We start from the raw sequence: 24,792 nt of genomic DNA, 5'->3' as shown, positions 1-24,792 counted from the left end.
ATGAATACATGTAGGTATATATATATATATATATATATATATATAACCTGACGAAGGTACTCTTGTAAGACTCGGGGATGAAGCAATACTTGTGGAATCTTTATAAGTTACGTTTAATAATTTCTATTGAAATAGATTTAGAATTACTCTCAGCAATTTAAGAAGTTATATATCACTAATGTACTCCACTACAGATATCTCAAGAACTTTACTATTCAGAACTTTAAGAGTATCTCTAGAAACTAGAATGAATAAAACCTCTCAATCACTCAATTCTTGCATGACTGATTGCACGATGTGCAATATTATAAGTATGTAGTCTTTCGGATACTGATTAGTTACAGATTTGTCAGATCACCTAACTAGATATAGTTCTCGTATGATAACAATCACCAATACAGTTATGCTATCTTATGTTGTACCGGAGGATGATATTCGTGCGTATTCATAATAATACTAAGTTAGAGGATATAGCACATGCTGTAAATAATAGTAAATTACGATACTAATTTAAATGATTTTTATATTGAGATAGATTATTAATAACCTTACTTACTGTTGGATAAAGAAATTAATTTAGTGCTTAAATATTGGAGAGAAACCATTCAATTCCTTTATTCAGGCAAGTAATATTCTTATTTGCTACAAACTGCACAATGCTTTACTTTAAAAACGATTCCTTTAAGATTCAATCTATTTAAATCAACTTGAAGTAAGTGCAGATGCGACAGATTCGTAAATCTTATACTCTTTCGGTTCTCACTATTTCTAGTCTATAACAGCAAGTCTTGCCATATAATTTTTATTTCCTTTGAAATTTTCCAGTTACAATAACTTGCTAATCGAATTTAATTCTCTGCTAGTGAAAGTATTTCATCACTTTGCTTAAATTTCATGTCTTCATCTAAATTCCCTAGAGCTAAATACTAAGATTTTATTCTAGATATGCACAAATTTGTCAAATTTTAGGCATATGACGCTTGGCGTAAGACTTTGCTCAATTCTTTTAGATCCTGAAATTGATATATTCTATTTTCTAAATCGATTTCATTAATATTAGCTTATTTATTGAATCTCTATAAAATGTAGGACAAACTTTTAAGTAAAGTTATTCTATTATGTACTTGAATAGAATTTTTTTATGTGTGATACTTAAAAGTGAAGATTTATCTATTCTTTTATCTATCTGTACTATTTTAAGTAATGCCTGCTATTGGAATAGTCGAAAAGTATTTCTAAGAATGAAATCGTTGAATAATAAAAAATAAAATGAATTTATTTAATGTTAATGACATCGTTATCCTATACTATAAGACAGGTTGATTGGTAAGGAATTTATTGCATTTTTCTTTTCCTTACTGTGCTGTAAGCTGTGAAATAATTGATAGCTTGGTTGTTATATGAACTACACCGAATATAACGTGGCTAGCATAGTATTGGACTAAATTTCGGGAATTGCCAAAGATAGCTATTTTTATAATTATATTGAATAGCCCCTGTCGTAGTCTGTCTACGTAAGACCACTATTATAAGATCGACTAAATTACATGGTTGATTGCTACTATGATATTTAAAGTAATGAGTAAGATAATCGCAGCATTGCAGATCAATAGAAGGTAAATAGTAGAACAATTATGTAATTAGTTACATAAAATCGCGCAGATCATAATACTGTATACTTGGTCTTGTTGGATATTCAAATGGAATACTGACTAATACGAGTACAAGTATCGTAGCTGACTAACTTTAAACTCTGTCGACTTGCATAATCAGTGATTGCAAAATATTCTTCCATAAAATGGTACGACAAATACTGTTTCAATTTCTAAATATGAGCTTACATCATACATTATGCATATGAATATTCCTATAAACTGTGTATTATATGCCGTTGACATGAAGATAGAATCGCTCATTAAGACGTCCTGAGGCCGTTATCACGCTAGGAATTTAATATGCTCTGGCAATTAGTATGCAGTACTGTTTCAACCATTTATTATAGATATTCCATCAAGATCTACGTCTATGCTTTCAGGCGAGATAATATTCAAATGGTATTCAGATTTGCTGTAGCTGCAGGCATATGCTGCATTGATATTTACTTCTGAGACTTGGATACCAATTCAGCTGCTTTATCTAATCCAACTTTAGACAAAGCTTCAACGAGAACTCTTTTTGTTGCTTCGGTTTGTTTTTCGTTGCACCAAATTTTAATTATATTTTTTAGTCTATCTCCTATTGTTAGATTACTGCTCAAGATTGTTTTGACTTTAAAATGCTTTAGGCCGAGACATTCGTAAAACACTTTTAAATTGACAGCTTTGATGTCATTCAAGATTTGAGTTTTGGAAATTAAATCTAAGATTCGTTGGGCACCTTAGACAAAAAAAGAAAGACAATCGGTTACAAGAGGAATAAATCAAATAACGTTCGAATTTCAGTAATAGCCATCCTTTATATTGTGTAAAGATAGAAATAAAGTAAATTTTTTAATAAAGTAGAAAAGAAACGACTGAAAGTTACTACGTTCAAAAAGTGATTTAAACCGTTAGATTTCATAAAGAACCGGACTAACTATTGCCTAGTATTATTTTACAAGGTTAACGTAAACTTGCAATCAACCAACTTAACGTCTCTTGGTAGAAGAGACAGCTAGAGAGTAATCTAAGTCCAGAAAAGTAGAAGAGATTCATAACTACTATGATTTATAGACAGCTTGGTCAGTAAACTGTTTGTTCGTTGATTTGATTTAGCGATAGAAATCGTAGAAATTTAGAGGTAGTATCGCTTGTTTTACTGTTCTGCTATTATAGGCTAGCTTGCATGAACATTTTAAATATTGTACTAAAAGTAGATTTTTATCTTAAGTTTTTGCAGGTCTAACTTTATTGTAATTTAATAAATTCATATAGAATAAGATAAAGTCTGCCTCATTACAATGACAGATAAGGAGATATGATTTTTAACTTGGAGATCCATGAATAGAAGACATCTGCTTACTGTTTGTAATATGTCATTGCTACGAAACTTATAACATTGGTAGCGAGATGAAAATATAGCTATTCTATCGTAAAAAATTACGTATGAGAAACATATATGAAGGTGAGATGCAACTGCTGCAATGATTTTATTTTAAATTAACAATTGAGCCACTAAGTATTTCGACATTCGTCTTATTTAAAGGTATAATTCTGTAAGCCGCTTATAAAAGATGTAATCTTTTGCCTAAAAGTGCGGGTTAATGAAGATTTGAAACACCTGTAACATAAGTATTAGAATGAAAGCTGCTTGTCAAGACATTTAAAAGTTGTACACTTCGCGATGATAAATGAAAATTTTTATAAATTGTCGATGTACTATAATGCGATGTATTAATGCAAACGAGCAAGTAGGCATACTGTATAGTTCTAAAATTATTGTAATAACTCTTCTGATAGGAGAAAACTATTTTAATGAATTCTCGAATAGAATTGTTCGTTATCATCATGTAATACCCACTTCTACTTGGTTACATCATCAGTTACGGTCTACTAAATTACTTCGTTTTAATGTAAACCTTCGCACATTAATATTTCGTTTTTTAATTTAATTCTTAATATTAGGGTAAACTATTTTCACGTAGAATGAAGGTATGCGTTCTAGTTCTGTTGCAGAGTAGCCATCGTATATGCAAATATGCTATCGCTGTCATTTAAATTCCTTTAATTTGCTGACTCACTAAAACGATCTAAGATGTATTATAATCATTGCTGCTGTTGTGCAACAAACTTTGGACTGTAATTCTCCTCAGCTGAATATTGTATAAAGTGCTGGACTAATTCTCAATCGAGATTATTTAGTGAATAATACATAAAAGTAAAGATTGCCCACCTTCACCTTCTTCAAGAGTTCTGTCCATGACTACGCCATCCAGACAGTCGCCATCTTGTGATATATTCTCCTTGGGTTGACTAGGTATAAGTGTAGCTATGCCATTTCCTCGCTTTTGATTTAAATTATCTAGCTCTTGTTGCATTCTATTTTGATTTTCAAAAATTTCATTTAGCATTTTTATTATTGTTTCTTGATTTTGATTCATATGCTCTAAAATCTGCTTGTTTGAGTAAGTTAACACGAATTCTTCATTAGTAATCAGATCTAGACATTTGGTAATTTTCTCTACCATCTCGTTCGTAAACACTTCTTTCAAAGAAATCTTCAACTTATTCAGTAGATCACTGATCAAATTGAAAACATTCTCTGTTATCAATGCTGTGATTGCATTAATTTGATCGTCATCGATCGTAACAGAGATTTTATATTCATCCTGTTTGACTACATCTAAAACTTGTTCAGCATATTGGATAAAGAATTGCATGTCTAGATTCCTGCTTAATTTGCTTTGATACTGGTACAGTGGTTGAGAACTGCTCTTTATTTGCTTTGTAATATCGTTGAGGCACCGAATAGCATCTTGTTTTTCGATATCTTGCTGTCTGAAGATGGATAATTGTCGGAAGCCATACTGAGCATTTTTCCCTTGACGAGGTAAGTCGTAATACTTGTACGAATTATCCTCTTCTATTGTAATTCCAGAACTTTCGACTAAGTCGAATGAATAAACTTTTCAAGGTTTTCGTTTCCTTGCCAGTCAATTTTTAATTGACTTCCTTTTTTTATACTATAGCTGCAAATAGGATTATAATTTGAAAGACTAGTTAGCGTAACGTTCACAAATTGGTACATTTCAACGAGAGTGAAAGAATTTATTACACAAACTGAAAATTAGTTATTGTAGGATAAAGTTAGTTCATAATTCATGTCTTCCGGTACGCATTCTTCAATATAGACGTATATCATATAATTGGTGAACAAATTCTATTTAATGCTAATCTTGGATTCCTAATATCAATCAGCGCTTATAGAAATTGCGCTCTTCTGTAAGTAATCTTATTTATAAAGCTATCATTCAAGACATTGGATCTAAGTAGATTAAACTTGTAATTAATCATTTATAATTTTAGTTAAAAAATTTCTTTGAGATCAAGTTAAGGGCAATTATCTATCTCATAGTTTAGTGGTTTAATGCTTGAGCTACAAGATATTGAATTACCGCCAAGGTTGTGGTATGAGAAGATAATATAAATTAGGTATTCGTTACCCTTGTTGATCCAGTAATGCTGCCCCTCAACTTAGTAATAGGTAGAACTGCCTTTCTAACGGCTGTTTCTGTAGTGATGTAACTGATCTCACTCTACCTTTTATCCAACAGACAACTTTTTGTTCAACTTGTATAATCTACCTAATTATTTTAGCTCAGTTCATACTTGTATGACTTAATTCATTAACTAGTCTTTATGCTTTGAGTCTACTATCGTGCAATTTGATAATAAGTAGAGCTATTCTTCCAATTATTGTTTTTAACTGTTGCAATCGTCGTTTATTAGGGAAGTAGCTGATTGTGGTAATTGATAATGGTAGAATTTAGAGAGTGACATGTTGTGCGAGAATGTTAATGTCTGGGGGTGATTAACAAGAGGCTCCTATAAATTTGTATTTACTTTGGAATTAAGATACTGTACCTGCCGCATCAGGATAAATATTTACGACGCAGCAATAAATATTGTAGCTATGTAAGTAAGTTGGCTAAAGGGAGCTTGCTGTAAAAGAATTTAGGGAATAGATTACAGTTGTCTTATCAATATAACGAAGGATAGCAGCTGTTAAGAAGTTGTAACTTGATCCATTTAACCTAGAAAGATAAAGTTCTACTAAATAAAATATCAATAGGCCATGTAGCTCATTACGAGATTACGATTTGATTGGTCTAGTTGAGTAGATTTACGTTTCTTTACATAGCCTTTTCTAGTTTCGAGTCTGCTATCGTCAGATATGTTCATTAAGTTAAAAGCTGGATTCCGATATAAGACCTGACACTATTGAAACACTAGCAGAATATTGTAAAGAGTAACTTGCCTGATTATCTACGATAGCGATTATAATATAGAAACATGAGATTTGTAAAGAAAATCTTAAAGTCGATCTGAACTAACCAATTTTTCTTGACAATTTTTGGATTCATAATGCATGGGCTAATAAATTTTGCCATTTTGTCTGCTTCTTGCGGTAGATTATCTGGTTGATCCAAAATATACACGATGATAGCAGCGATCATATCCTTAGCAAATTTCTTAATGTAGTAAAAATCGCTTGAGTTAGAAATAAAGGATAGTTGTTGCTCGTAGATCCTGACGAGATCGCAAGCTATCATAGATATGCCTAATGCGGAGCGGTCATTGTTGGGAGATATACCATTAATAATTTTCTTAATTGTCTTGCGATCATACCTTTTCTTTATTATTAAAATCAAATTTTCTATATTTGAAGTTAGTTTTCCTAAATCAACCAGCGGAGTTTTAATAGGCAACGAACGTATAAAGGTTAGGAAGTCAATGAAAATTTGTGCAGCGTTGTTTCTAATTATTTCTGGCTTGTACTTAGTTTCTCTATCCAGTACTTGAGATAAATCATTCAAGTTGTTGTTAAACTCTTGAATAAAAGTGGTTATAAACTTTTTAATTTTTCCTTCAATCCTGATTTGACTATCCTGGAAATCTTCTGGCCATTCTCTTTTCTTTCGATGATTAGCCATGCTAGAGAGGCTTAACTACAGTACATATAAATAAGACTTCGTTTACATGTCTCAAGCATTTAAATTACTCGAGTACCCGGGTGCAATCCATATCCCGTCCAATCTACTATACCAATAATATAATGCAATGTATTGCAATCCCACCCACCCACTTTATTTCAATGAGCAGCGCGGGGATATTTATACTAACAGTTGGATGACTGTGATTATGGGTTCATTTCAATAGGTCAGTATAAGATTCTTACAGTACTTTTTACATCAAGATTTCTTCATGTAAAACGAATAGCTCTAAGATAGCCATTTCTGCAGAGTACTGATTTTTAAAATAGTATTTGCTATATTGCTGAGGGTGGCTACTGGGCCTTTCAATTTTGATTTGATATAATAATGGGATGAAAATTGAATCAACATAGAATCTTTATAGAGTTTTCTACATAGCCATTTTGATTGTTACATTTTCTTATAACGGTTGCTATCGACAGAGCAAGCTTTACCTGCTCACGTAAGCGATCCTTAGACACATTGTAATGATTGGTATAGAATTGACCACAGTACTTAGGACATTGTACTGCACTGTAGATATCTTACAGTACTGTACATGCTAATCTTAACTTGGTACGGTACTGTACTGTATGTCCATCACCGTACATTAGTTATCATCGTGTGCTTTGGACCATTGACCTAACCCTAATCTGTAATCTTAATATAGCATTTCATCCGTCAATGCATTATTAAAAAGTAGTATTCTACAAGCATAGCTGTGAATTTAGTAGTGCCTGGCTATTACCGGGATAGATATATAATGTCGAATGGTAACACTATCTGTTAATTATTAACAAATGGGTACATTATCGTAAACCGTTAGCAAAGCGACGTGTAAGGACCATTAACCTAACCCTAATCTTAATATAGCATTTCATCCGTCAATACATGATTAAAAAGTAGTATTCTACTAGCATAGCTGAGAATTTAGTAGTGCCTAGCTATTACCGGGATATATATATATAATGTCGAATGGTAACACTATCAGTTAATTATTAACAAATGGGTACATTATCGTAAACCTTCAGCAAAGCGACGTGAGTTTGTACTAGTTTAATCTAAAATGATTAAAGCCTCAACGCCATCAAGAACAAAAGAAGCATTAGCTTATCGTATTCTATTCAATACAGTACGTTGTTCTTTGTGACGTCACATGATGGTGACCATTCAGACTCCTTGTACAGAATAGTCGATTTATATCAGAGAAAAGATAATCTAAAATGGGCTGATTTATCCTAATACTTGATTGGTTAAAAGTTATAACTGGCCCAATCACGTTATTTATAATAAATTATTCAGTTCTGCATCTTTACTGACATCATTCTAGATTAAAGCATCTTTACCCATAGCAATTTGTATATTGCATTATCTTTAGCAGTATTATTAATTAACAAGGTGCTAGATATCTCAGTCACGAGACTGGTAACTGTATCTCTGTTGGATCGAGATTCGATTAAATCATTTTAAATACTATTTTGTTTTTCATATGCAAGTGTTAAGCTTCATCTTAGAGCGTAGTAGTCAACAAAGTTGAAATTAGTTTTGGATCAATATTACTATTAATCATGACGAAGCGTCGAAGTAAGGGAGAAACTCAATTAGTCAGTCATCATGATAAAGCAAGCCCAATCACTGAAACTGCTACTATTTGTAAAACCGTCATGAGGAAAGACGATGCTATAGCACTACATCCTTTTTCTCAAGTGCCTGAATTTCTCCAAATCAATCCTTATATTATCGATGGTTATCGTGTTCATCTATCCTATCAATCCTGTCTCAAAAGCTTATTCGTTTTATCCAATGAAACGATCAATATTTGGACCCACTTACTAGGTTTTATTATTTTTGCCTACTTGCTAGTTTATGACAACATGTATATTGTTCCATGGACTTTCCAGCATCTTATGGATAGAATTGTGGTTTCTTCAACCTCTCTATTTTACATGTCCACTTTATTGTTGAGTACATTATTCCATCTCTTTCATTGTCATTCTGAAGAAAGCTATTGCAAATGGTTAAAAATTGATGTTCGCGGCATCGGGATAGGAATTATTGGTGGATTTTTGTCTGGCATTTACGGAGCCTACTATTGTCATCAAGCATTATTGCTAACCTATAGCATTGCTTCGGTAGGAATTATTGCTACATCAGCATTTGTATTATCCCGAGCAAAGGATGAAGTAATCAATGTAAGAGTTGGTAAAATGAAACTCACTGTTCATCGAATCTACACTTATATGTTAGTCGTGGCCTTTGCTTTTATTCCTATTGGTCATTTCATATACATAAATGGTGGATTTGCCGTAGCTTTTGTTCGTAGATTTGCATTCGGTGCTGGTATAATGCTTGGTTGGGGTTTACTTGGCTGTCTCTTTCTAATTTTTAAATTTCCAGAATGTCTATTCCCTGGGAAATTCGATTATATAGCTTCCAGTCATCAATTTTGGCATGTATGTGTATTCTTTCTTTTTTATTCATGGCATCATTCTTGCATTGACGCAGTTCATTTTCGAATACTGAACCAGTGCAGTACTTAATAGCTTGAAAATTAGCTTTCCGAATTTTGTAACTATTCAAGTGAGGATTGTCCAATTATTTGTACCCAATCCATTGATGATTTCATTATGTAAATCAGTTCCTTTAGATTGAAGATCATTTTGCTGCTGGATAGCATTTTAGATTCAATTTTATAATTCCTTTTAGAAATGTTGTTGCTTACTATGAAATAGTTTTAAGGAATTTTTCATACGGTTAATAGCTATATTAGTGATTGTTTCAGCTGATCCTGATAAATTGCTCGCACTTAAAGGCTATATTGAATGGTTTAATGACCGTTTTATTCGCGTATATGCTTAATAGCTGAATTTATTAAAATAACTGCTGGTAGTGCTGTAATAGCATTTTTACAACTACGGAATGTTGTACAATTATTACTGAAAATTTGAAGAACCATTCTCCAACAATTCAGTTTAGTTAATGCTAAGGGGGAAATATTACACAGAATTTCTTGATTTGTTTAGGATTGCTAACTAGTAACGATGCTTTAACTCTGATCATTCTGCCAGGAAATCTAGTAATTTTTGTTCGATGGTTCCTAATGTTACATATTGTACGCTATACAGGCTTCTATTTTCCTTAATTTCCTTAGTCAACACTCTTTAAATCGCGAGTTTAGAGTTTTAAAATTTCTAAATTTCGATCATTCAAACGAGAATTGTATACTCTCGTGGTAAAAATCTGCTCTATCTTGAATGTATTTCTTGTATTTTTTTAGTTTTTAGGGCTTATTTATTAGTATTATCTACTGCTATTTAACAAGATTATAGTTTACATTATGTGCTGACATAGTTGTGGAGCTTTTTGAGTTTTGTACATTTTTTCTGTAGCAAATGGTGTTAGTGAATTGTTAAATTGTGGTAGCTGTCTAGGTCACGGTCAAATTCTTAATTGAAGCTGTCCTCATCTGATCGCTGCTATTTACATAGTGAAATAAAAAGATAGACATGTGATATTAATTCTGAATATCGACTGGCTAAGATTACTAATTAGTGTTCTTGAGAATCAGTATAGCCCTTAAGATACTAAAAATTTATCCCAGGATGATTAGCATGATTACTTAAAGATTATACGTAGGTGGAGATCTGCCTAAGATTACGAAATAGCTCTAAGTAACGGAACAAGATACTCAAAGAGTTTTTATCACAGATGAAGAGTCATTAGGATTGATCTAAAGCTGCCCGACGGCCATCTGCAAAAAGAATCTTTTACGGTTTCGCCTCAAATAAAATGTAAGGAAATGACTTACGTCTTAGAGTGACAAAATATATTATCCAATCATCAGGAAAAGACTTTTAAAACACTGTAGATGCTGTCTTTTAAATTGTATAGATTGGAAGAAAAATTTGCAATATAGAGTGGGAATAAAGGCTGAAATCTTTAGTAGTATTATAGAAAATTTTGCCTACAGTAAATCTGTATTATTCCTGATTTAAATTAATATTTCTTTGACTCTAAGTCTCAATGTAAGGGCATTAATATCGCAGTAATGCCATTTGATAGCTTCGATTGGTGAGATCTATCAATAAGGCTAGTTTAGAAGTCTCCCTCAGCATATTAATAAAACCTCTATGCGGCACTGTTTAGGTATAAAAAATGGAAGCAGCTAAAAGACCATTTCTAAGTTAGATTGTAAAACTAGTCCAATGTGTATTTGAAATTCCAATTTAATACCGGATTGTATTTGTTGATTAGATTTTTAATAAAATTTCATAAAGCAGTCTGCAAAAAATACATTTTCGTATTAATTTCAGAGTACCATCTGTTTGCCACCATAGTGTATATTATCGCGTCTGATCTACTAATGGACTTCTGTTTGGGTTACAGAACACCATGCAATAACAATGTTGGATAAACTCGATTTATTTTTTCAAATGCATGTTAGCGACCTAGATCTCTTTGAGATACAATCGATTTTATATGCTGAATTTGCTGCTATATTCTACTCTCCTGCGTTTGTTAGATTCATCTTTGAATTTGCTTTTAATTTTATTTGCATAAGATCTACTGACATAAGGTACCAACAGGTATCGTTTATTCTGGTACATATTACTGCGTAACCAATTAAACTTGCGAAACTATATTTGGTAGGTTATATGAAAGTTGATAATATGAATATTACACTTATAGGTGCTAGACTGTCCAAGAGGTGTGTGAATTTATTTCAATATTGAAGCCTAAACTTTTAATATTATAGAAATTTTATCAAAACAGAAATACATCAAATACCATATACAATATTATCAAGTATGCTATAATTAAATTAGGATACACAGTAAATCCAGAAATAACGGCTGCCCTTTGTATAAGTAAATAATTCATTTAAGTATAGGGAGATATACAAAAGATATAAATATTAATTTAATATGGAAAACTAATGCTTCTGTTTCGGCTAGTTTTAAATTATTTATATATAGTCGACAGTATTTTGAGAGGTGTGGCGTCTATAGTATGCATAAACAAACTCGCTACTGGCTGGGTAAGTCAGTATGCGATACTGGAACCGGATTCCAGGTTTTAAATAGTGATAAACATTCATCTCTCTATATCTTAAGCATTTGAAACTACGATGAGCTCAAAAGTATAAAGGAAATTTAGAGAAGATGACATTTTCTCGGTCAATGACAACCTTTGTATTTCGTCGATCACGAATCCGCTCTCGATTTCGATCTATTTCTGGTGATCAAAAGAAGGAATGTCATGGATCAATTCAGCTGTATAATATTTCTCAGGTTCCGCCATTCCTAAAATTCAATCCTCATATATACAGCGGCTATAGAGTGAATTTATCTTATCAGTCTTGTCTCAAAAGTTTATTCGTACTTTCGAATGAATCAATCAATATTTGGAGTCATTTTCTTGGCTTTTTCATTTTCGTGTACTTACTTGTTTTCGATAATGTCTACGTAGTGCCATGGACATTGCAAAGTATGCCAGATCGTATTGTAATATCTTCTGCATGCCTTTTTTATATGTCCACATTGCTGCTAAGTACCTTATATCATCTATTTCATTGCCACTCCGAGAGAATGAATCAATTGTGGCTAAAGATGGATATTGGGGGCATAGGTATTGGAATTATCGGTGGATTTGTATCGGGGCTATATGTTGCTTACTATTGCCATCGCTACTGGTTACTAATATACGTCATCGTATCAACACTACTAATATCGACTTCTGTTTATAATTTAGCTTGCTCAGATGCTAAAGGGATTCAGTTTCAAATCTCAAACTTAAATTTTCGTATGAATAGGACCGTCGTTTTTGTTATTATTGTCGCATTTTCATTAGTTCCAATATTTCATTTTATCTACTTGCATGACGGCATATCATCCACATTTGTTCGTCAATTTACAATTGGTGCAAGCTATATGCTATTTTATGGCTTAATGGGCTGTTTATTTCTTGTCACTAAATTTCCTGAGCGTTTATTTCCAGGTAAATTCGATTATGTAGCTTCCAGCCATCAGTTTTGGCATCTATTTGTATTCCTGTTATTTTACTCATGGCATCAATCTTGCCTTGATGCTGTTCAATATCGCATAAAGAATCAGTGTGAAATTATCTAACTTTATTTAAGATATTATGCTCGTTAGATTGATAACTATACTAGCAGTGAAATTTAAGATTAAAGCTGTACCCTTACTTACATAGTAAAGTAAATGTGTACCTTTACAATGATTAGAAAAGAAAATTATTTTTTATGTTACTGTTTCTGATACGTATCAGAATTAATGGAATGCCCCTTAGGACAGTATGACTGGACTATTTCATGATATAAAGCGTATACTTGAAATTAGTGCATACTTTGAATTAAATTGATTTCACAGTACCAATATGTCACTTCATCCGTAAAAGGCTTTGAAATCGCCATTTATATTAGATGATAATTATTAGCTCTAAATTTTACCGGATAGCCATTTCTTGGCATCATTCGTTCTGTCATATTGATTATGATATAATTTACGAGATACAGTACGAAAATTTATGGAATAAATTTGTACTCGTATGCTGCTGTAACTTAATAGACTAGCTAAAAGTTCGTATCATTCACATAATCACTTCATACCGTATGGACTAAGTCTTTTCTCCAATATTATTCGACATGATGTTCGACGTCATGCTGATGGACGAAGCTCAGGCGATCGGATGATGAGCATGATTTAAATAAATAAATAGTAATGATGGTTTCATTAGACTATACTAGGTAAAAAAAAAGGAATATTATTCTTAATGGCAGTAATTGTAGTAGAATCTAGTGACTTGATTGGCATTTTTCACTGGATAAGTATGACCGAATATAAGTTTAATATTCATGAGCTCTTTGTACTTTGGCCTTGAAATTAAAATTACGTGTTATCCGATTTGATAGAATGTTTTGAAAAGCTTGCTTAATAAACAGTCGTAGAAGTACAAAAGCTGACTATATTCTATGCTGATTTAGAGCTAGATCGATATTGATATAATACTACTATACAGCAGTTGAGTCTAACGCTTACATATATTAAAGGTTTCATACCGAATTTACCATAATTGGTGTTGATAGAACTGAGGTAATTAGCTATTCTTACCCAAACTATTTAAATGATGAGCATTCATGGATACTAAAAATATACCGGTAATTAAGCTAGCGAAATGATGCTTATTTGCGCAAGATTAGTTTAACACAACGCGATTTTACTTTCAGACTTTAACTTTTGATCAATAATCGGTAATCGCATAACACCAAATAACCTGTTCGTACTCAAACTACTCAATAGCAAGCGTACATGGATACTAAAAATACGCTCAGACTTGCAAAATAATGCTTGTCTGTGGAAGATTAATTAGGATAGAATAAAATTTCCTGAGTATTTTCCATATTTATTGCTCCAGCCTATTGCTATTGGAAGATACTGGATAGTTTCACTGCCTAGCGGAGCTTAAATTATTCTGTTCTGTTAACCAGGAGTTTCTGACGAGACTATAAAAGGCTGGTGCCTGAAGATTCCTTTTTAGTTAGTTAGTCGGTTGGATAGTCAACTAGTTTTCAATTGATATTTAATTGTAAAGACTATAATCTTGGGTGCCAAGATTCCTTCAGTAATAAATGATAGTAAATCTCTGACTATCTCGTCTACATCATCTGTGACGCTATAATTATACCATAGTATTCGGTCGTTGGAACTGAATTATTTGGTGATATAGCTAATCTCGCCTCTTTAAGTTAGTAAGTGGCGTTCTCCGCAAGGATTGGCGTGTGTAGACTACTTTGTCACTAGTGGTGTGTGACATGTTCATGTCACGGTACGCCGTTACTAATTAAGTAACTGTAAATTAATGAATGCTTATGAATAGATAAGATAAGGTTATGTGCTATGTTTTAATGCGCTTGTAGCTGATAATAGGATGGTAGAAATGAGAGAAAAATAGAAGTTGTTAGCAGTTAATTTACTGTAGGTTTATAAGGTGTGTTAATCTCTAAAAATTGAGCTGTATATGGACGAAGGTTAAGCGTCTTAACACCTGATAGCTTGTAGCTATCTAAGTCTGAGAATATCGACATGTATATTTAGTAATGGTATTATACTAATTAATGTAACTTGTAAAGCATGAATTCTCACTCGTTAATATTGGAATTCACTGTAGAAACCTATTTAAGCGCGTGTGTTTGTAGAATAAAGAAAGTAATTGCTCAAGAAACGGCAAGACTCATATCGTGAAGAATAGTGTAATAATTAGTCAGTTGTCTGTGGAGATCAGCCGAGAAATCGAGTTCTCAAATACTTCTCTCATTGAAACTGAAAGTACTGGGAGAAATAGCCCAAGTTTTAAGTAACTACACTAGAGTTCTTTACTTTCCTTTGCCACAAGTGAGGGTTGTGACAGTTCATAATAAATAAAGCGAGGAATTAATAGCATATTAGTTTCACGTTTGCTGCCTCGCTTTGCTCGTGGGGCTTCCATAATCAGCCAGCTATAAATTTGATTCATAGACTATTTCGTATGATGTTTTAGTAAATTGAGTGCAAGTCTAGTTGGCTATGAAGGCTACAGCCTGCTATGTAAATTAGGTTATTATTTTTAGTAGAAGCCATACAAAATATAGATGAAGAATTGATAGCCAATTTTGTTATTATGGTTGCTATGGTAATAACGTTTCGTCATTAGACCATTACTCAAGTCTTAGCCGAATGATTGTGACGTGATATGTAGACCAATGAATATAAAAGTGAATAGCCTGCCTTCAAAACATACTTTCGTATATTATAAGAGTTTACTATACATTTAATTGATGCTACAACCGATTGGCTGGTGTTAAAGCGCCTAAACAAATTATATAACTGCCTCAAACAAATATAGTAGCTGTTAGCTTGTTTGAAAGTCTGCCATCCATAACTTGATTTACGCATCAACATATTTTCTACCTTTTTGAATAAAATCGGCTTTGAAAATCATAGTAGAATTTATTGCTGATTTTATTTATTCTTATGATTTAAAGCATTCATAAAATAAGCGTTCATTCCTCTAAAAGAATTTACCAACGACATTGAAAACCAACCGGTATACTTTGATTTCAAGTAATTATGAATCATAAGATTCTTTTGGAATACACAGTCGATATTTTGGACACATTTAATCCTGGATTGGAAGGAGTTGATGAGCATGCTACTAATTATTTTGATGAACATACGGTAAGTTGCTGATGATAGTAAAAATTCGTTAAATGGGGATAATGGCGATCTGTCTCCTTGGTGTTAAATAGTTTGATGTCGGACTTTCATCAAGAATATGATACAATACATCTATAAAGTGTTATTTCTGCTCTGACTCTATCAATTTGCTACAGGAACTAGCCGAAGTGGACAAGATTTTCGTTATAGAAGTATTTTCTGGTTGTGTCAGGCATAGAAGAATATTAGATGTAGGTTTAATCATTAAAATTGAGAGATTTAAGTATCGAAAACTCCAATTTCACTTGATCATTCTGCTATGAATAAGTTTAAAGCTTATCATAGGACCAAGTAATGCCGATTAAATATCATTTATGTTTTGTATAGGTAACGATTGATCGCTTTTACTTAAAAGAGGGCAAAACATGTCTAAGAGCTTATCAAAACTTGTTCAAAGGTAGTAGCAGAACGTGCAATCATGTGTTTCATTTTATACTATTCTTTATGAGATTAGACTCTACTAAACTTTTCGTATCATTTTCTAATAATTGCTATCTAGCGTTATGTTATATTGCGTGCTTCAGAATGAATGAAATCGGTATAAGCACTTATTCAAAGTTGGTCATGTCACAAGATCCATACAAGATGATGAAAGTAATTCCATTTAATGATTTTCCTTTCAACACTCTTCGTTAAACAGGCTAATCTTGATTTCTTTTTATTTGCTTCAGTTTCTAACTTATTTATTCAACGAAACTTATATCAATACTTGGCTATGTGATGAGGTATTTATTCCGTATGAGTTCAATTTCTAAATAACTACCACTATAAGCAAATATTATGCTAGCCAAAATTTTAAATAGTAATCTAGCCTAAATAGTAGTCGGACGATTACTTGTATTCTTCCTCTAATGCCGCTGATAACCTGTAGTGCTATATCAGCTAGCTAAAATTGAATGAATGTATTTTTCCTATAGTGGAGTAAAACTTACGATCCAGACTATGTTCAGGAAGAACTGGTTGCTCCAATGCTAAAGTAAGACTTGGGATATAAATTAATTGTATGAATTTGCTTACGATTTCTAATGCATGAAATTTAAATTCATCTACAATGGATAAAAACTAAATTGATCTCAACTGTTATTTCATTAGGCGCCTTCCAAAAGTTCGAGAAATTATAAAGAAGTTGAAAAGTAGAATTGAAAAGGTGGAAATCCCTAAGCAAGCTAAGAAGCCTCCTACAGGTTTGGTTATGAACGCTTTTATACTACTAAAATGTGGTAGATAGCGTTATCTGATAAAACTTTAAATTACAGAATCAAAGCCATTTCAGATTACCAAACCAAGGCCAAAAGTGATAATGTCTCCTGAGAAGGTAATTTATCTGCCTTATTTACATTTACACCCTATATTAATGCTATGATAACAAAGAAAAATATGGGACTACTTTTTCTTATTTACGTTTGATAAAATATGCGCTCATTATAGTTGAATTCTTACTTTCAGATTCCAGTTATGCCGAAGCATAAATCAGTGCCTGCCAGTACATATAAACCGCCTTCGGTCCAGAACCAACTGAGTCAGATTAAAACTGAAAATAAGAAGAAATCAGAGGTAATGATCGATTTAAAGTTAGCAATTTAACGCTTTTCTTATCGATCTAATTTACAGTTCGATAAATTTTAATTCACAAATATCTTCTGAATTAGGAAAGTCTTAAGAAAATTAATAAGACAAAGCCAAAGTGTAGTGATACAACTAAATCAACTAAATTCAAGGTAATACTGTGTATAAATTTCTAATTTTGCTTCTTTACTACTTGGTTATGATATACAATAATTGTAACTTAACTCTTACTATTGTTTCTTATATTTACAGAAAAAAATGCAAGAATTGCAACTGCAGGAAGAATCACAGTAAGCTATTTTTGATGTTAGTACTAGTTTTTTATATAGCTTTATAGCTAGGATGTACGAGTGTATGTCTAGAAATAACATATTTTCCATGTGATACCATCTATTAAATAACTTTTCGCCGTTGCTATAACATAAAGGATCCATAGCTCTTAATTTTTGATAAAAATTCAAATTCTTGTAGGTTGAATTTCAACAGGAAATATAATAGGCGAACTGCCGAAATTACGGTTAGTATATCTGAGTGGAGTACGGGCTCTTATTCGTTCTAAGTTAATTTCAGACAAATAATATTGTTAATCCGTAAGGAATCGTTTATACGCGGGTTTATATTACGTTAAAATTAGGAGAATGCGATTCCTGTAAAACTAAACGCCGCTACTATCTTACGAGAAGGAGCGCTGATAGGCAAAAAAGAAGAAGAAGAAATTAAGAAGTATGCACGTATATAAGCAAAGACAATCAATTCAAATTTTTTAGAACAATTTTTCAAATATAAGACGGGTGTTTAGTCTACAAACTGAGCTTAGAATATTGGTACTTATCCCATAGGCTTGCGGAATTAGAAGCTGGTCAAAAGGATGAATCAGAATTTTTAGAGTGGCAGGCTTCCATGAGAGAGGTAATAGAATGAAATTTAAAAATTCAGTCCTGTACATTTGAACATTTTCGACCTAGAATGAAATGAAATTAGGTCCTAATTTATTTTGTTGAGGTAGTTAGTCTTTATTTATGAACTCATAAGCTCTGCTAAGAGCTAGTTTGTATATAATGCATGTACATGATAACAGAACCCGTATAGTATTCTTACATCATGGAATTTGATTTTAGTCATTTTTATTATAATTAGCGAGATTTTCAGGAAAAGCTTGCTGAAATCGAGAGAAAGCGTTTGGTAAGTATATGTAAAGTTTCTATAACGCTTGAAACTTTTTAATATTCGAAATATCTATTATCTTTAACGCAGGAAGGAAGGATAAGCCATGAAGAGGCCATTTTAGCTAGGCAAAATAAAATTAAAGAAAACCGAGAGACTGTTCAAGCATTAAAAGTGGAGGTATTAGCAAAATCAATTTCAAAATTTATATCGGAAAGCACGAAGTTTAGTGCTTCTCTTCTGGATTTATTGACAATTATAATAGACTGAAGAAATGATGCAGCAATACTTACAGCAGAGACTGAAAGAGGAGGCGGAAATGAGGTTTGATATTCAGACTAGCTTTCTAGTTTGCGATTAATATAAGCTGATAAGAAAGCGGAAAATATAATAGCATTAAAAAGATTTCTAATAATGGTTTACTTTATTTGGCGTTAAGATGGTTTTATTTCTTTTATGCACAATTAGAACTTTAGTTGAAAATACAATTATGGATAAAAAGAACGTCAAAGAGGCCAAAATCAAGCTACAGGAATATAAACAAAGTCTAGGTAATCGACCTTGCGTTTTACTGCAGTTTATTCTAACAGGTCTATCCGGTTATTCAGATGAGTATCTTTGCATAGCATGTCTAAGATATTGAATTTACTTATCTTTCGCCTTTAGTACGAGAAGTTAATAAAGAGAGCCAGGAGCTGATGAGAAAAGCTTTAGAAGAGGTAAGCTAAAATCTTTATAAAGAATTAATTAATGGTCGTTATTGATCGCTTCTGCTAATGTTTAGCTTTAAATGTTGATAAATTCAATGTTGACTTTAAATATCTTATTCATGCTGCAGGCTGAACAAGAAATGAAGAGAAAAATAGAATTAATACAACAGATTAAGGCCATGGAAAGCGTTCCGATTATTAGGACTAAGGTAACACTATAATGCATTATTTCGTTAGGTGTTTATATTAATTCTCAACCGCAATATCAAATTGAAATAGTACTACTTTAGTTGGTCAGAGTTTCTAAAAAATTTCTTGCAAATAATAATATGGACTTAATAATCTATCCTAGGCAGATTTCTAGAGTATTACCTACGGAAAGAATCTGTTTGTTTCTTATTTTCTATTTAATAGCTGTAAATAAAGGTTACAGCAAGCTGTATAAACTGCATGATAGTTCAAGCTACTTTACCTTTTATGGGGAATCATTTTAACATTTATTTTTCATACAGACTTAAATCATTAGCTATAACCATCAATGGCCTGATTGTAGATCTCAAAAATTTTTATTTTGCTGTAATTACTTAAGATTAATTTAAACTCGTCTCTCTTTGCCCTGCTCATGATCTAATGCAAAAGTTTTCTTTCCTTCAATTTTAGTTTTTCGATATTACTGAAACAAATAGTCCTGGTTTCTTGAACGATATGTCCATTGCTGAGGTAAGAGCTACAGTGTAAATCTATTGAAATATTACCGTATGAATGAGAAAAATGCGCATTAACTAATGGCTTTTGAATTGCAGTTACGCGAACGGTTAACATTAATGAAAATCGCAAAACAAGAAGATGAAGAAAAGAAGAGAGACGAGATCTTAGAGTCGAAAAGGGTAATTTCAATAATATTTATGATTACTGAATTAGACAAAATAATATTCTATTTACTTTTTGTATATTTAATTGCAAAGACTTGTTTACTTCACCAACTGATGAATTATTTTGTAATCATTAGCAAAAAGATCAGATGTTGATTGAAAAATTAGAAACTATTTCAAAACATCGTATGGAGCAAACGCGCCAAGCAGCATTGAAGTAAGCATTCGATTTATTGCTTATTAAGACAATGATTAGCTATGTACTATTGAATATTACATCAAAATTTACGGACGTCCATTCTCTACTAATAAATGATATACTCATATGTATAGATAATGAACATATAAAGGACATGATTTTATCTGATTAATTAAAGATTAAGTACTGATTTTACCTTGGATATTTGAGTAATCCAAAATATAACCTCCAATCATAAAACAGATTAGAACGAACAAAGAACTTGACCATACGTCAAGAAATTAATGATAAGCAAGTTAATGAATTAAAACAGAAATTGATGGATAAGAAATCCGGTAAATATCCAAGATAGTCAATCTTTGTTCCATAATGATGTTTCGTTTTCAAAAATCTACTGATTTATTCATTAACTTATTGATTCACTGGCTACTTTAATCGATGTTTAGAACGATTACGTGCTACCCAAAGAGTAGCCGATCCTGATATAACATTAGTTAATGCCAAAACTCGCCGAGGACAGGAGCTGTTTGAAGAGAAGGTAAGCTCAATTTAAATGTCTGCACCTACTGTGACTACGTTCTAAGCATATCCTTGTTACATTTAGAGAATACTCGATGCAAGACGTTTGGAACACTTGGAGAAATTGAGAGACTTGAGTATTCTTGATAAGACACGAGGTCAAACATCCAAGCGCAAAGGTGATGCAAACTCAAAGCGTTTTGCGCTAAATCAAATTATTGCCGAAAAGAAGTGAGTTAGGATAAATGTCGTAGGACATATGATCTTCCTTAATCTATATTGATATGAAAAGCAATAAATTATTACTTTAAATTACCGATTATTAAGCCCATCATTAATCAGATTTGGAAATAATTCTATAGTTTTCGATCTATTTTACGCATACTAACTGCATGCTTCATTGAAGTGATTTAATGTTGTATACTAATCCATAAGTTATCTATTTTATGTGGATTATAGCGAACGAATCATTAAACGTGCTGGCAAAGTATCGACATGATGGACTAATGTTAAGAGTTTAGGCGTAGTACTAATGGATCAGAAGCTTAGGAATTGTAAATTTCGAGAAAAAATTTTATAATGATCAAGTCATTTGAGCTTCATAAAATACTTTAGACACCAGAAATTTGCTGTAAAGTATTAGAATTTACCTGTTGCGTATGACATAAGATGTTGCTGAAAGAGAATTCTTTTCAAATTCTCTGTGCTTTACTTCTATTTTAATTATTATTTAAAATTTTCAATATTAATCGAGAAATTACAGATTGCGGATGTAGAATTATATGCAGTTACAGAGGATTTGGAATATCGTGATTCGTAGTTACTAATGCTAACAATGTCTAAATTATCGGCTACGAGTAGATGTGTAATATAGGGTGCTAAGAAATTTCGAAAACTGCGGATTGAAAATCATTTACAAATAAAAAAAGATTAACCTAATATCTTCAATGTACGCTATATTTGAAAATGTTCATGGTATTCAGCTCATTACAATATCCTAGCATATTTTTTTGCTAGCCAGAACTCATGATATAGGTAAAATATTACTTATGCAAATAAATATCTGAAGAGATTGTTGTAACTTCTAGATTTACCAAATACCCCGGTTTATAAGGATTTCCATAATTTGCATTCATAAATAATGTCAGTCAGTATGTACAGTAGAATAATTTTTCAAGTAAGAACATGAAAGATAAGCGTAAATTAATGGATTTATAGAAATGATGCAAAAAAGTATTTATAGGAGTGTAGCAGTTTCAGCTAATTACTGTAGTAACTGATGTACCGTAGCATTAAGAAGAACAGTACTATAGTACAAAATAGTTTCAAGATTGCTGATGATGAAACGTTATGCTTATACTATTCGTACTATGTATGTATAAAGCCGCAGTAGTCGGCATATAAGGCGGTGTTTTTGTGTAATATACCATAATATAACTGTTAGATAATAAGGAATTGTTAACATGGAGGCGAAGTCGATTATCCGGTTTATCTTAGTCATTTTCGACTGTTGCTATGAGGGAAGAAAAGTGGATTCTTGTGATAAAGTCCGATCACGAAAATTTCAAAGTTACAGATATTAATATTATACGAAGACTAGCTACTAACAGCTCTACTCTAGCCAAATACAACTACTCAAAGACTTCTAGAAAGCAAAAGCAGATAATCTAATGTCACCTGCTTTTACACTCTCGGTAGCCTTCGCAGTTACAATCAGCAGCATTCTACCGTATTCTACACTTATTCAGCTTACTATTAGTTACAATATTCAACAGCGAACTATTATTAATCCAATTTGGAAATGATTACAGTATTTTCATAGACATTATTCCTACCACTCAAAAGTATAATGAACTAAGCATATTCTGATATATTATTTACAATTCAATTTCTACCTCTAACCTTATTAGTAGCTCATTATCTTACTGTATATGGTCATCTTTACTCTAGCATAGAGTCTATACCACTACAGTCTATATTTATGGCTACCAAATATCTACCGTACATTATACTAAACATGGCTAACAGTCTACAATCATGATACTAAGTTACATTACAGAGGGACATTCATAATCGTGGATATGTACCGAATGATTTTAGATAATTAGACTACTGTATGTCCATTTTTAGCGTTATTTATGGTATCATCTGTAAGTGAAGATCTGCAGGATATTAATCACAAGCGTAATAAGACGTAGTACGTACTATAATCAATTTAATATCAGTAACTATATAATAACTCTTACTACAGTACAGCATAATGTACTATAATAAAATAACTACCGTGATGCTTACTGTAAGCCATCAATAGTTATATCCATATATAAATGTTAATTAACTGAATTCAGTTATTCAACTCTTCATGATAGTTCACACCGCGACAATAAGTTAGCAAGATATGATTGCGATCATCTATCGTAAGCTATGAACGATTTTTATTTTGAATATTGAAACAATGATTATTTAAGGGTATTCAAATGGCATGACTTTACCGATAAGCTAGTACAAAACATATCTATTTCAATTATAACTTAGGAATGAAGATGTCACAATGTAAGATTACATAGACTAAAAAAGTAATTACCAATCAGCTAAAGTGGATTATATCTATCACCTCCGAAGTTGTTAAGGTTCAAAGTACAATTCCTAAGTTTAGAGGAAATGTCTTAAAAGGAAAGCTTTATATGTATCGGTCAGACAATTAATAAGCATTGATTATTTTAATACTGTTACAGTAAACTTAATAGGATTAGGCTGTATTTAATCTGTACAGATAGAATCTCTTTAGGGTAGTAATTTGGTTAATTTATTATAGATGAGTTAAGTAGCTTACGGAGCTAAACCGGTTTTAGGTCCGAAACCTATATAAACGGCGAGTTCGCTGACAATAAATTAGATTATTATTTTTTAGTAAGTCTTGAAGGTTTCCTTATGTTAAACCATGTCTGTTTTGGAATATCAATTGTTTGGTATTCTGAATAACAGTAATAAAGGGTAGAAGTCACTCTCTCAGTCCTTGCAGCAAGTTAGGGCTATTCCTAGCTCGTAACAGAAGAAGGGCTTCATTTAAAAATAAATCTATTATAAACAATGGAAATACTCTAACAGCTAGATTTTATGATAAAAATAGATGTTATAATTCTTTATTATATTATGCTAATACTCTCATTATATCGAATCAGCTACAGTGCAGTAATGATTTCGACGCTGATTTCATAGCTAGAATTGCTAAACTTAAATAATATTCAAATATTTTTCTAAACTTACTTTTAAAAGATTTTCAATAAGAACTTCACAAATGAAATTGTTGGAGAAGAGTTTTTATGAAAGTTTCATAATTTAATGCTGATAAATTTATATTAAGTCAAGTCTGTATTAGTAAATTGATCCATTAAAAATAAAATGGAAGAAATTACAAGAGAAATAGCTGAATGGTCAGAAAAAAATGAACTATAATATGCGAGATAATTAATATATTTTTAAGTATTTTATAAATATCTAGCAGTCCATTTGAATAAATTAGATAACAATTCAATAATAATCATAAAATTTCCGTTTATTTCAATACATTAACAATCCCTTTAATGATTAATTATAGCACTTGTAATATGATCAGCTATGTAACATTTGAAACATTTCATAATAACTAAATTAGCAATTCTTCTAGATTAATTTATGGAAATTGTAAACGTATCAACATTAAATGCTACTACTAACGAATCCTTTGAAATAATTATATAATTTAATTATTAAGTAGAAAATGCACCCATCGTTGAAAGCCCTCTTTTAGATAAAGAGGTGCTTACTGGTACTCTTTTTC

At 31.8% G+C, this 24,792-nt stretch overlaps 3 protein-coding genes across 3 annotated transcripts; 2 read left to right on the top strand and 1 right to left on the bottom strand.

Moving 5' to 3' along the window:
* Nucleotides 1-2,098: 2,098 nt before the first annotated feature.
* On the bottom strand, nt 2,099-6,631 carry TRIADDRAFT_61448 (uncharacterized protein; the record flags this gene model as incomplete). The annotated part of the gene is made up of 4 exons (XM_002117372.1): nt 2,099-2,376; nt 3,871-4,584; nt 5,562-5,608; nt 6,033-6,631. The coding sequence occupies 4 exons, from the start codon at nt 6,629-6,631 to the stop codon at nt 2,099-2,101; spliced, it is 1,638 nt and encodes a 545-aa protein (XP_002117408.1).
* A 1,607-nt stretch (nt 6,632-8,238) lies between these two features.
* Nucleotides 8,239-9,968, top strand: TRIADDRAFT_61447 (uncharacterized protein; the record flags this gene model as incomplete). The annotated part of the gene is made up of 2 exons (XM_002117427.1): nt 8,239-9,123; nt 9,948-9,968. 2 exons carry the CDS (start codon nt 8,239-8,241, stop codon nt 9,966-9,968), a joined length of 906 nt encoding a protein of 301 aa, XP_002117463.1.
* Nucleotides 9,969-11,850: 1,882 nt separating this feature from the next.
* On the top strand, nt 11,851-12,798 carry TRIADDRAFT_32617 (uncharacterized protein; the record flags this gene model as incomplete). Its single annotated transcript, XM_002117426.1, has 1 exon — nt 11,851-12,798. One exon carries the CDS (start codon nt 11,851-11,853, stop codon nt 12,796-12,798), a length of 948 nt encoding a protein of 315 aa, XP_002117462.1.
* Between the last annotated feature and the right edge of the window lie 11,994 nt (nt 12,799-24,792).

The sequence above is a fragment of the Trichoplax adhaerens genome, genomic scaffold, assembly GCF_000150275.1.
Source record: "Trichoplax adhaerens TRIADscaffold_24 genomic scaffold, whole genome shotgun sequence".
NCBI lineage: Eukaryota > Metazoa > Placozoa > Uniplacotomia > Trichoplacea > Trichoplacidae > Trichoplax > Trichoplax adhaerens.
The sequence above is the reverse complement of the archived record's forward strand: the minus strand, read 5'-3'. Positions and strand labels throughout refer to the sequence as shown.